This window comes from Lichenostomus cassidix, chromosome 1Aa (assembly GCF_008360975.1).
Source record: "Lichenostomus cassidix isolate B80296 chromosome 1Aa, HeHo_3.0, whole genome shotgun sequence".
Classification (NCBI taxonomy): domain Eukaryota; kingdom Metazoa; phylum Chordata; class Aves; order Passeriformes; family Meliphagidae; genus Lichenostomus; species Lichenostomus cassidix.
Genome location: NC_139480.1, coordinates 48,063,062 through 48,075,440, shown reverse-complemented (window position 1 = coordinate 48,075,440; position 12,379 = coordinate 48,063,062). Strand labels below are relative to the sequence as shown.

Here is a 12,379-nt window from a genome sequence, read left to right as displayed (position 1 = left end):
AAATTATTCTAGAAAAAATTGTTATTCTCCTTGTGATGATACTGGAGGCTCCTGTGTAGTTACTGGTTGTAAAGTTTTCAGGATACAAACACATTACTTTGTAAAATGTTTGTCTTCTGCCCGGTCTGTCTGCTAGAGGTATATTGCCTTTTTGGTGAGCTGTTACATTTTTTGTTGCTAAAATCAGTGGGTTAAGAACACTCCTTGGAAGGAGTTTCTGTCCCAAAATAAAGATCCTACTGAAAGGCTCCAGACAGCATCATTTGGTGCTTAGCACATCCAGGCCTTTACACCACAGGCTTAGGTGGAGATCAAGTGGCAAAAGAGGCCAAGGAAGTAAAACACAGGCAGCAGGAGATTGTTGTCTGGTGTTTGCCAGGAGCCAGGTAATTGAAATGTCTCATACTACAGCTGTGGGGAAGAGCCAGTGTGTCCAGAGGAGGCACAATATTGCCAAGTGGAAGTAAATTTCCTGGACTCCTTTGCAAACATCAATTTCTAAAGGACACCTGCACAGGAAAGTAAACTAATTGGACATAATCCTGCATGGTGTGTGTTTGCAACTCCAACAAAGGTGTTGCAGGTGGAGTTCTTCAAGTGACTGTACCTGATGCTGGCTGTGTGCTTGCCTTGCAGCCTTCTTTTTCAGGTACATTACACCTGTGTTCTAGCAGGCTGGAATCAATGGTGGTGTGATTTGTTTTGGATTCTGAATTCAAAAAGTAAATCTCTGAATAACAGGTGTCATTTGCATTTCAGCAAAAAGTACATTTCCTTCAAAATGTGAAGACTACCTGTTGTATGACCAAAATTTCTTTATATAAGAAACTTAAATTGCCTTTAAACATGGGAGATGCTCCTTAATGTGTGGGTGAGAACTTGTTTTAATTTTGCAGTACTGAGGGTTTGGGAGCTGCCATTAGTATTTGTTGGATCTGCTGTTTTTTCCTTTGTGTTTCTTACTGTTGCCTGTTTTCAGCAGTGTGTACATTGCAAATAACACAGCAATTTCACACATGGTTTCACAGGCTTCATGGAGCCCCTTTTGTTACTTGCTGTCTCCTCACTAGGAGAGTTTGAGAGTTGCTCTAGCTTTATATCCCTCAGTGAAAGGAAAGAACTTACTATGTCAGTCCCACATACCAGATATCCTCCTCCTCCTGGCTCACGCTGGGCTGTGTCAGGGAGCCTTTCCAGTTCCTGTGATGCTGGCAGGGCTGGTGCAGTGGCCTCAGCACATTCTCTTGGAGACACCTGGCTCCGTGGGCAGTGCCCAGCACACTGCCTCTGTGTGCCCCAGCAGGAGGCTTCTCTTGGTGTGATTGCTGCTGCTCACCCTGTCCTTCCGCACAACCAACCAGCGGCAGGGTGAGCCTCACGCTCTCTCTGGGCTGTGTCCCAGATGGGTGCTTGCAGGAAGGTTTCTATGGGAACCAGGGGCAGGAAAAACCTGTGCACCAAGTTCAGTGCTCTAATGTCATGGACAGGAGAGCAGGCAGGGGAGTGATCCCCAGCAAGGCGGAGGCCAGTGCCTGATGACGTGGACAAGGGGAGGTGTTCCATCTGCTGTGCCTGTCTTGGGGCAAGGAGAGCCTCACTCAGCACTCTCCTGTCCTGTTTCCAAGCACTGTGGTTAATTCCCTTTTTATGGGGTTTTTCTCAGCCACATGCCCAACGCCCTGGCCCAGCTCCTCCATAGCAGGTTGGGTCAGCAGTGGCAATGGCATATGCAGTGAAGGTTAATAGTGGCTGAGGCACAAGCTTGAGGCACTGAGGATGGATTTGGAGCACAGGCAATGAGAAGCATGGCAGATGTGGCACTGGTGACTGCATTCCTAATAAAAGTCGTTGGAAACAGGGTTAGCTGGGCTGAGAGAAGGCAGGGGAGAAGGACACCTTGCAGGAACAGAGCAGCTGTGGTTGCAAGGCAGTGAAGAAAGTATCAAAACACATTCATAGTGATGTTGAAAGGGAAGTAAGTATTGTCAGCCAATTTACCTTCTTGGGGTGTATGCTGTGTGTGTTCCCATGTAATATGAGCATGCAGATGCTCATTTTGTAATTATTGTTATGTGTTCAACTACTAAGAGAAGAGTTGGTGCTAAGGAAGCAAATGAGTGGGACTAGAGTGACGAGAAGAGCAAACATTTACGGAAGTGGTAGATGTGCAACTGACCATCCTGTGAACATTATTTCTCAGAAACAAAACCTGGATTTTTTTATTTGTGTCTTTGTTATTCTTTTTCCCTAAGAGTCTGTGTCAGAATGAATCAGAGTATCTGTTCATTAATGCTGGCCTTTCTCAGGCAGAGAGCTTTTTAAATCTGTGAGGAGGAAACCTTATCATTTGTGTTTCTAGACACAGATGTTTTTTATGCTTTTGCAGCGTTGTACAGCTGCTTATCTTGGAGTGCTGTAGCAAGTCGCTTCCTGGCTGCAAGTACTCACTGGAAAGCTCACTGAGATGCAAAGGCAATATAACCTACTATTCAGCACTATGAAACAATATGGATAGGACCTGTGGGATGAATCCCTGGGGTTCCTCCTTTTAGCAGCTCATAGTCATAAGTAGTTTTACTGAAAAGGGAAGCTGGAAAAGCCATCCCAGATGTGAAATTTTAGTTTCTCTCAGGTTCTTTCCCAAGGAAGTGTGAGTGACTGATACATCCCAGCACTAGCTTTATTTGCTCTGTAGAGGTGGCTCTTGCTGTCTCCCACACATGAACTGTAAAGTTGATCTTAAAGTCCAGAATCTCTCTCTCTGATTACTGAACTATTCCATTGTTTTCCTGGAAATCCCCATAAAAATCCCCATAAAAATCTGCTGTTAACTTGTGTCAGGAAAGCAAGGAGGGGAGCTCTATCACCTGATTTAGTTCAGAGGAGCCTCGTTCCTGGCTCATTACAGAGGTGCTTGGTAGCATCTTGTCTACATCCACATCCTTCAGGGAGTTGTATTCCATGGCTCTACACACTTTACTCCTGTGTTTTGTGGTGCTACTCCTAAAATCTCTTTTGGGCTTATTGCATATAATGATACCCCCTTTTCACCATTCCTGTCCCTTCTCCATGATCAGTGTCTTCAGAGAATGATGATGTATGGTGTGGTTTTTTGGTTTACATAATTAAATACAGGACTCAACATGCGATGGAAAAGGGGTTACAAGTTGACTCGGTTTTTGACATTCTTTCAACCTGCAATGCTGTTATTTTCACAAGAAATTTGGCAAATGATAGTGTGGTCTTTCTAGCTGGTCAGTAGGTATTGAAACCAAGAGGAAATTCCAGTCCCTGGAATTTATTTCTTGTGGGGGTTGAACTTAAATAGTGAGGATTTTAATTTTCATGTGAGGAAGTTGTGTGTGAGGGGTCTGTCTGTCTGTCCGCAACCATGTTCTTAGATGCTAATTGAATCCTCTCATCACCCTTTTTATAACAGGAGTGTAACCTCACACCACTGAGAACAGCATTTCTGGACCTGCTGACACCTGTGCCACTCAGCCTTACCTATTGCAATGTCAGGTGAGCACACAGAAATGGCCACAGTATCTTCTTGTTTGGTTGTTTGCTCTATCTTCAGCTGAAACTTCATAATGAAGGTTCCTGGTTCCAAGAGCCATTCTTTACATGAACATACTTTCTGGTCAGATTGAGAGAGAGAGGAAGCTTTGTGATCCAGCTGCCTTTTCACTCAGGGTGAGCTCAGTTCCTTCTTCTACCCTTCAGAAGCTATTGAACAGAGAGGAAGAAGGAGCTTGAGATGTAGTCTGCCTTCCCCATTTTTCATTTAAGATTTACTTGGTTCTGTTCTCCTCCCAAGATTTCCCCCAACGTGAGTGGCTCACAGTGACTGTGAGAAATTTTCGCTGTACTGTGGTTGCTCTAGGGCTGGCAGAATGCTGAAGAATAACTGGAGTTCAGCTGTGTATATCTGAGATACAAGCTTTACTAAAACTAGGTCTTTTTATTTTTATAGAAGCCAATTCTCCCACCCTGTACTTTTTTCTAAACATTTCTCCTTGGTCCATCTGGTTGTTTCAGGGCATGTAACCATGGGGGAGACTATATTTCAAAGCCAAGTAGACCTTTTTCTTGGTGATAGAGCAATAGAAGATTGGGACATGTTTATCTGCTTCAGTTGCAAAACCTGATGTCTGCTTGTATTCCAAGGGAAGCTGTTTAGAGGGACTCTGCTTGGGACTAGAAGGGTGCTTATGTGGAACACAAAAGACCAAGATTATAGGCATACTTTCATTGCTGCAGCTCTCTATACATGTCTGACAATATCCCAGCCTGCTGGGAAAAAAAGGGAGCAGTTGAGCATCTTCATGAGGGCTCTGATTATCCGTTCTGATGCCTGAGTGACAGAGCTTCAGGAAACTTTGGAGTCCTGCTGGTACTGTTCCATAGGAGGCTTTTACTTCTGCATAATAACATTTATTTGGTGATGATTCCCCTGGCTTGGTGCTGATCACACAGCTTTTCCAAGCAGATGTGTGATCATATGATGCCGTGGAACTATTTCTCTTCCCTATAAATTGCTTTCTTAGAGGGAGTTCCATTTGGCCTTTTTGCCTCTTTTGCTCAATACTAAGGAGTAAAACCATCTGAAATTACAGCCTTTGTGAAATGGGAGCTGTCTCAGTGTCTAGAGTAGCAGTAGGAACAAACTAATGAGTGAGTCTTTCCCATGCTGGAACAGTCTCTGTATTGAGTGTGTATCTTCCAAGGATGTTCTTCCAAGTTTTCACTGCTATATCTCTTTCTGTTTAGGCCATCACACTCCCTCTGCTGGGGGTCCCTTCTCAGCACTCACTCCCAGCATTTGGCCTCAGGAGATCCTGGCAAAATACACACAGGTACAGTGTGGGGCAGGGTGGGGATGTTCTCTGCCTCTGCAAAAGTAGAGGCATGCTGGTGTTTTCTGGTGCTCTCTGAAAGCCACAGGGAAAAGGAGGGAGAGGTGCACTTTTCCTGCAGTGCTTTGGTTGTGGACTTCTTGTGTTTTGTGGCTGCGTCCCGGCTCTCGCAAGAGGATCTTGCAGAGTACAAAGAAACTTGTGTGAATTATTGCCCTGCTGTTTTGCAACTATTACTCCACTGTAAAAATGTTGACACCCTCAGGGAGCCTGTCATCATCAGCCTACTCTGGATGGCTTGTGCATGGCAGGAAGTGCTAGCCTCAAGCTTGTCCACCAGGTAGGCCGAGCAGGAAGGAAGGAAGCAGCTGTGGAATTTCGTAACTCAGCTGCAGTGTTTGCTGAAAGCAGATTAAAGCTTTTTGTGGAGCTGTGTGAGCTGTGCTTCATGCTTCTTGGGTGCTGCCCCAGTGCAGTGCTTGCCAGAGTCCCCACAGGAGGGGGCAGGTGGGCTTGCACCCAAGCAAGGGGACGTAGCTGTAGGGTTTTACTCCTAAAAAAAGCCTGGTTGTAACCTCCAGTGTGTATCCTCCAATGCCAACCATGAGCACAGATGAGGAAGGTTAAGAGTTGGGTCATGGACCTTAAGTTTCTTTGGCCTGTAATTTGGACTTGCATCACAGGTGCAAATCCCAGTTTTGCCTGCTGTCTTTCAAAGAAAATTTGAGAGCAATAGGAGGGACGTGGAGTGGTGCAGGGAGCTGAATTTGCTGTGTGTGTGCAGAGGTAACAGGAAAGATTGCTGTATATCAGCAATGCAGACAGTAGAGAGCACTTTAGCTGGTGTGTGTATATTCCTCAGCCCATGAGGATGGCTGTGTGTCCCTCCAGGTGGGCAGTTCTGATCTTGGTAAGATGCTAAGCTCAAGTCCTGCTGAGAAAATCTGTACAGGTTTTTTCCATGCAGAAGTTAAAATAGGAATGGCGTGCAACATCTCCTGAGCTGGGAATTGTGGTGGGAGGCTTTAAAAATTAAGGAGCAAGGGGTCTAGTTGTTCAAAGGGCACAGTGTGGACAGTGGTGGGATGGGACAATATCCATGCATGTCTGTTCAGTTATTCAGTGATAAACTGCTGAAAATGTCTGTTTTCCTTCCTGACATCTCCCAGAAAGAAGAATCTGTTGAGCAGCCAGAGTTCCGCTATGATGAATTTGGTTTCCGTGTTGACAAGGAAGGTAAAGCCAGTCTTGTCCCTCCTACTTGCATTGTGTCCAGCCCTTCCCATGCTTTCAAGTGTAGCAGGATTTTGCAGCCATTCTGTGCTAGGTCTTGCCTATCCACCTTTCAGTTTCTTATCTTTCTGTTTGTAATCAAGTGCACTAGATGTGCTGGCCTTGTGGGAGTCTGGAGCACAGACTATGCAGCAGTCATTTCATCCTCTTACACTTGTGCCACAGGTAGGAGGCAGAAAAGTTGAGAAGTTACCATTTCCATTAGCAGCTGAATGCTGGGGAAGGGCAACTTTCCCAGTTCACAGTGAGATCTCCGTTTAGTTCAGTAGCATTGTAAGGGCTCATAGCAGGCACAGTGAAGTGTGCTGACTGTTGAAAAACTCATGGCCAAGGTGAATGGTGATATGTTCTACCCATTTCAACATTTTGGCAAAGTGTACGGCAAATTGTAGGGGAAAGACCTACATCCTAGTTTTTCTGCAAGATACGGAAGCAGGCAACCAAACAGGAGGAGGCGTGGAGTGGTCTTGCAGGTGAGCTACAGCAGCTGGCTGCCTTAGCAAAGAGGAAGAGAAAGGAGTGGGAGATGCAGGAATTGTTTTATGTGCTCTGGGGGCTGTTCCCAGGGCTCAGGCCATATAATATGAGGGCAGAAGTTGTTTGCATGTGTGCCCTGAGGCACCTTGAGTCATAGAGGATATGACTCTTTGAAGCAATGACCTGAAGATGAGGATACAACACAGTGCTTTTTTTCAGCCAGAATATTTGACAGACCAGTGCATTATAAAATCAGCAGAAAGATTTGGAGCACATTATTGGGATGTCTTATATGGTGAAGGACAGAGTGCCTTATGTCAAACCTGTCCTTGTGCTAAATTATCTCTTTTAGGAAGCCAGCCTCAGGTTAAGGTGCTCTCTCATTGTGAATTTGGAAATGTCCTTATTAAAGCTTTTTTGGTGATTAAATATCCCCAAAGTTAACATTTTGCACCTCATTACTTCCATGAGCATATAGCTTCTGCTTTCCAGCTCTGAGGCTTGTTATGCTTTTGTCAGCCTGATTTACAGATCCTTACAAAACCCAGCAGGATGGCTGCTGCTGGAGTCTTGTTTAATTCCAGCCACACTGTGTTCTAAATCATGAATAAGTAGAGACTAGAAGCCTACCGACAGCTTCTTAGTTCTCAAGGTCCCAATGCCTTTTGCTTTTGACCGTAAAATTTGCTAAGTAGAGAAGACAGTTAGAAATCAACCTTTCTGTGCCTTTCTGTGCTCTGACTGGAAGACATGAATGTTTTGAACATGCTTTTTTCAGGTGGCCATCCTAGTCCCCACCCTTCCTTGTGTTTGTTTCCTCTCCTGTTCCCTCTCTCACTTGTCTTCATTTCTTTCCCTTCCCTTTGCTGAAGCAGATGGTGCTGAGCCAAACTCCAGCAAGCTTCTGGGGGTCCCACTGACGGAGGAGCCACAGCAGAGGCTCAAGTGGCAGGCTCATCTGGAATTCACACACAACCACGATGTGGGTGACCTCACCTGGGACAAAATTGAGGTCACCCTGCCACATTCAGACAAGCTGCGCTCCCTGGTGCTGGCTGGCATCCCACATAGCATGAGGCCACAGGTGAGAGTGCTGTCTGTTCTGGGCAGGTGCTCCTGTCTGGAGTAAGAGCATGGAGTTGGGATCTCTTGGTTTAGAGGGTGTCAGATTATGGCTTTCTGTGATTGTCTGAGTGACTTCTGTCTCTGTTCACCCTGTCTTCCCAGCTGTGGATGCGCCTTTCAGGGGCTTTGCAGAAGAAGAGGAACTCGGAGATGTCATATCGGGATATCGTGAAAAACAGCTCTAACGATGAAACCATTGCTGCCAAACAGGTAGGAGATACTTCCTAGTGCTGAGTGGGAGGAAGGGCAAGGTTTGCTGTGTGAGGAGGAAAGGGTGTCTGCCTGACACCTGCAGCAGGGACAGTTGAGAGGATGTGTGATTAAATCCTGCTAAAGCTTAATCCTGTGGGGCGTATTTGTCCTTTGTTTTGTTGAAATAGCAATTGTTTAGCTCTGCTCTTTCGTAGGACAGTGGGGAAAAGGTTTGACCCATGTTACTTGCAGACTAGAAAACTCTGCTGCAGTTGCATCTCAGCAAACATTTTGGTACCCATTGAGGGAAGGGAAGGGAAGGGTGAAAGGCTGACAGATGCACCTTTGTTGAGGTTGTGGCAGATGCTTCCAGGGCCTTTGTTCCCCTAAACACAAGGTTTCTGAATACCAACAAGACTATTAAAGGGTCTTTTCCCTCTTCCTTTGGCCTCACAGATTTGCCCAGTTTGTTGTGTTTTTCTCTGAAGTACATTTGTTGCGAAGCCTTTCTTGAAATCTAAGCTGATGAAAGTCCCAACTAGTGTACATTTACTGTTGTTAGTGGTGAAACTGAGGTCTGAGTTTAGACAAGTATTTCTAGGGATCCAGCAAGTCATTGTCTGTGCTGAAATATTCCTACATGTCAGTGAAGGCTGTTAAACTGACCCCAGGTGCTTGGACAGGGCCACCTTCTTTGGTGCCTGGGGACTTACAGGTGGATGTGGGGAGGCAGAGTTCCCTGAGACAGGGGGCCAGGAAGAAGTGCAGAGAGCTAAAGACAGTTTTTCAGATGCTGTAAGCTGACTCTGTCCTTGTTTATGGCTGCCTGACAGATTGAAAAGGACTTGCTACGCACAATGCCCAGCAACGCCTGCTTCTCCAACATGAACAGCATCGGGGTGCCACGGCTGCGCAGGATACTGCGGGGACTTGCCTGGCTCTACCCAGACATTGGATATTGTCAGGGCACTGGCATGGTAACTTGCTTTCTGACTGTCTTTGTGATTGGGATCAGTTTGTCTGTGGTTGTTACACTGGAGCAAATGATTTGAGGTAGTGTTGCCAGATACTGTGGTCTCCAGATGGGCTGAAGAGACATCCCTTCCACCTGGAATACTTTTCCTAAGGAAGGGAGAATAGAGTAGCACCACACATCCAAAGATCTGGAAGACTTTGGTCCATCTTTTGGGGAGGGGGCAGTCATTACAATGAGGTGGAATCCCTTCAGTGGAGGCTGTACGAGAGCTCCTGCAGAAGGAAGATTTTTGTCAGCTAGATGCTGGTCCATCTCTCCACGTGAGAAAGTGGGGGAAGAGTTCTACTTCTCTTAGGACATGCAGTTTTTCTTCCTTCAAAATCCTAGGTGGCTGCCTCTCTGCTGCTCTTCTTGGAGGAGGAAGATGCCTTCTGGATGATGTGTGCTATCATCGAGGAATTGGTTCCTGCCTCCTACTTCAGCACCACCCTCATGGGTGTGCAGACAGACCAGCGTGTCCTGCGGCAGCTCATTGTGCAGTACTTGCCCCGCCTGGACAAGCTGCTTCAGGAGCATGACATTGGTAAAAATGTGCCCTAGAAACCATAGCTTTTCCTGTCAGGGGGACTTGCAGACAAAGAGTATTGTTCTTTTTTCACCAAAGGGAGCAGCAGGGAGAGGAGCAAACCTCCTGACCCTGGAGGCACTGTGTGGAGGACAGCCCTTCTGAGAATCCACCTTTACTGGTTGACTGACCTCCACAGTTGTTGATTATTTTCTTTGTCTCTATCCACAGAGCTCTCCTTGATCACCTTGCACTGGTTCCTCACCTCTTTTGCTAGTGTTGTCCACATCAAGCTGCTGCTGCGTATTTGGGACCTCTTCTTCTACGAGGGCTCTCTGGTGCTGTTCCAAGTCACTTTGGGCATGCTAAGTATGAAGGTAATTCCCAGCTCTTCTTCCTTTGTAGTACTTCAGTGTTTAATTCTGAGATTAGGAGCAGGAAGGTTTTGTATCCACTTGCTGGATGTGGTTTGGGAGTGTGTTAGGGAAGATGACTTCCTGCTGCCTTTGGAACTGGAGGCTGTGAAAAACTTTTAAGGCACTTCACAGAAATTAGAGATTGCTGTTTCCTGTGCGTACCTCATTTGTTGCCACATAATTAAACCTCATCAGCTGCCCCCCTCTAGTCAATCTAAATCCCAACGTGAAGGTCCATTTTACCTGAACCTAAACCAAGCTACCTCTTGATTTTGCACAATCTAGGAGGAGAGAGAAAGCCAAAGTTGTGATCATCTGGGAAGCTTTGGATGGCACTGCTGAGTGCTGTAAGAGATGAGCATTGTCCTGACTGCATTTGATTTGGCTAGCCTGATCTTTTCCTCTTTTATGTGAAGAACAGTTTTGTATTCAGTTTGCTGTGTGAAGGGCAAGGGTGATCCTGCTGGGAGTAAGGGGAAGGTGGAGCACAGTTTGATGTGGTAGGTGCTCTGTAGTACAGCTTCCATTCTCTTATCCCTAGCAAAATCCCTGCTGTGACCAGTCCTAGTGGTTGGTGCAGAATAAGTTTGGGTTTGGTTTTCCTTGTTTGATTTTATTTCAATGATGAGTGCTGTGATTCAAAAAAATGCTGGCTAGAATTCTGGGAGGGGAGGAGAGTGTTGTAGAGCAGTAAAAGTAACTTGGACTTTTCCTGATGAAATTTTTTTTAATGGAATTTTCTAGTTGTACCTGCCCTGGCTGTACACTGAATGTAAAACTGCATCTAACAGCCACAGGAGCACAGCAGTTGTGTCCACAACTCATGTGGCAAAAATGACTGTGTTGTTGTAGGAGGATGAGCTGATCCAGTCTGAGAACTCTGCCTCCATCTTCAACACTCTCTCAGACATCCCGAGTCAGATTGAAGATGCGGATGTGCTGCTGCGGGAGGCTATGCGCGTGGCTGGCTCGCTGACGGATGTGGCGGTGGAGACACAGCGCCGCAAACACCTGGCCTACCTCATCGCTGAGCAGGGGCAGCTGCTCAACTCCAGCACCACTGTCAACAATCTATCCAAAGTGAGTGTGCACAGAGTCCCACCTGCCTCTGCTGCTTCCTTTTTACCTTTCCCTTATGTATTCCCACCCAATTTGGGTTTGTGAGCGAGAGCTCGTCTTGTTGGAGAGGATTTTTGGCTCCAGTAAAATGGTTATCCGGTGGAGAAAATGCATTGGGAAGTCCTGTACCAATGAAATGCTGCCAGATCTGTCCTGGTTGATAAACCCCAGATGAAAGGGATATTGGCATTGATTGTAATTATCATTCGTTCAATCATGAGATTCATTTATCACGACGAAATGTGATGCATTTCATTAATGGAAACTAAAAGAAACAACATATGCTTTTGGCAGAATTTGCTTGAAGCACACAGAGAGTTGGAACTGGCTTTAATTCATCAGTAAGAAACTGGTACACTAAAATAACCTTGGAAGGTAGAGTCAGACAGCAGCAGCAGCTGCTTTTGAGAAGCTAAATTAAAAATGCGCCTGTGTTTAATCTTGGACTAAAATCTGGAGTTGCAGACAAGACAGTCAGGCAATTCTAAAATGTAATAGCCATCCACTTAGAAATTTATATACAATTACACGTGGAACTTGCTTTTGACAACAAATTGAATTAGAATTAAAATCACTTACGTGGATTGTGGTTGATTCTTGAATTTCAGTTATGTTTTTGTAATAATTAAGGTGTAAATAACCTGTTGCACATGGAGCAGATGAAGCAGTAGAGCTGATTCAATGTGTAAGGACTAGGGCAACTGCAGCCTAAAACTGCCAGTTCACTGGCCTGCCCCTTCTAGTGGAAGCTGTCAGGACCCCTTGCCCAAAGCTGACTGGTGTGCAGGGTTGCTTTACTTTATTTCTGAAATCTGTCCTGATGTGTGCACTTTGTTCTCTCTCTTTCCTCTCCCTCAGATTGTGCGGCGCAGGACTCAGCGCAGGAAATCTGGCATCACCTCTCTGCTTTTCGGTAAGGACAATCCTTTGCCTTTCAGGTGCATTTGATAGCTGTAGCAGCTTAGGAAGGAGGGGAGCTGGCAAAGCAGGGGAACATTGGGACAGAGGGATTGGAGGGAAGGGAGTCAGAACTGAAGGATGAGAGGGAAGAAGTGCAGTTTACTACTTGCTTGCTTTGCTCTGAGCTCAGAAAGTAAATTTTAGGTTAGATGATTAGTCGATGAATGGTGAGCAACAGCAGCTGCACCTCAGCCCAGCTGTGATGTCCTTCTCAGTCTGACAAACAGGTCGAACACATTTTCTGGCAGACCATAGGCAGTCCACAGGTTGGATGTGGTATTTCTGATCTTACTCTGCTCAGTTCAGGAACACATCTGAACATCTGAGACGGTACAGGATGTCTAGTGTATCACCTATCAAGATTACAAGTGAAAACGTCATTATAGTTCCCTTGCTT

General features: G+C 45.8%; 1 protein-coding gene across 2 annotated transcripts in view; it reads left to right on the top strand.

Annotated features, from left to right (window-relative positions):
* SGSM3 (small G protein signaling modulator 3) overlaps positions 1–12,379 on the top strand; it is a 28,352-nt gene that overhangs the window by 6,165 nt on the left and 9,808 nt on the right. For both annotated transcript variants that reach the window (XM_085048688.1, XM_085048689.1), the window contains exons 2-11: positions 3,440–3,522; positions 4,774–4,859; positions 6,029–6,095; positions 7,505–7,713; positions 7,857–7,964; positions 8,780–8,923; positions 9,310–9,505; positions 9,719–9,864; positions 10,756–10,983; positions 11,881–11,935. In XM_085048688.1, the coding sequence (XP_084904814.1) occupies positions 3,516–3,522; positions 4,774–4,859; positions 6,029–6,095; positions 7,505–7,713; positions 7,857–7,964; positions 8,780–8,923; positions 9,310–9,505; positions 9,719–9,864; positions 10,756–10,983; positions 11,881–11,935 (1,246 nt within the window). In that variant the 5' untranslated portion in view covers positions 3,440–3,515. The remainder of the gene's footprint in view (positions 1–3,439; positions 3,523–4,773; positions 4,860–6,028; positions 6,096–7,504; positions 7,714–7,856; positions 7,965–8,779; positions 8,924–9,309; positions 9,506–9,718; positions 9,865–10,755; positions 10,984–11,880; positions 11,936–12,379) is intronic.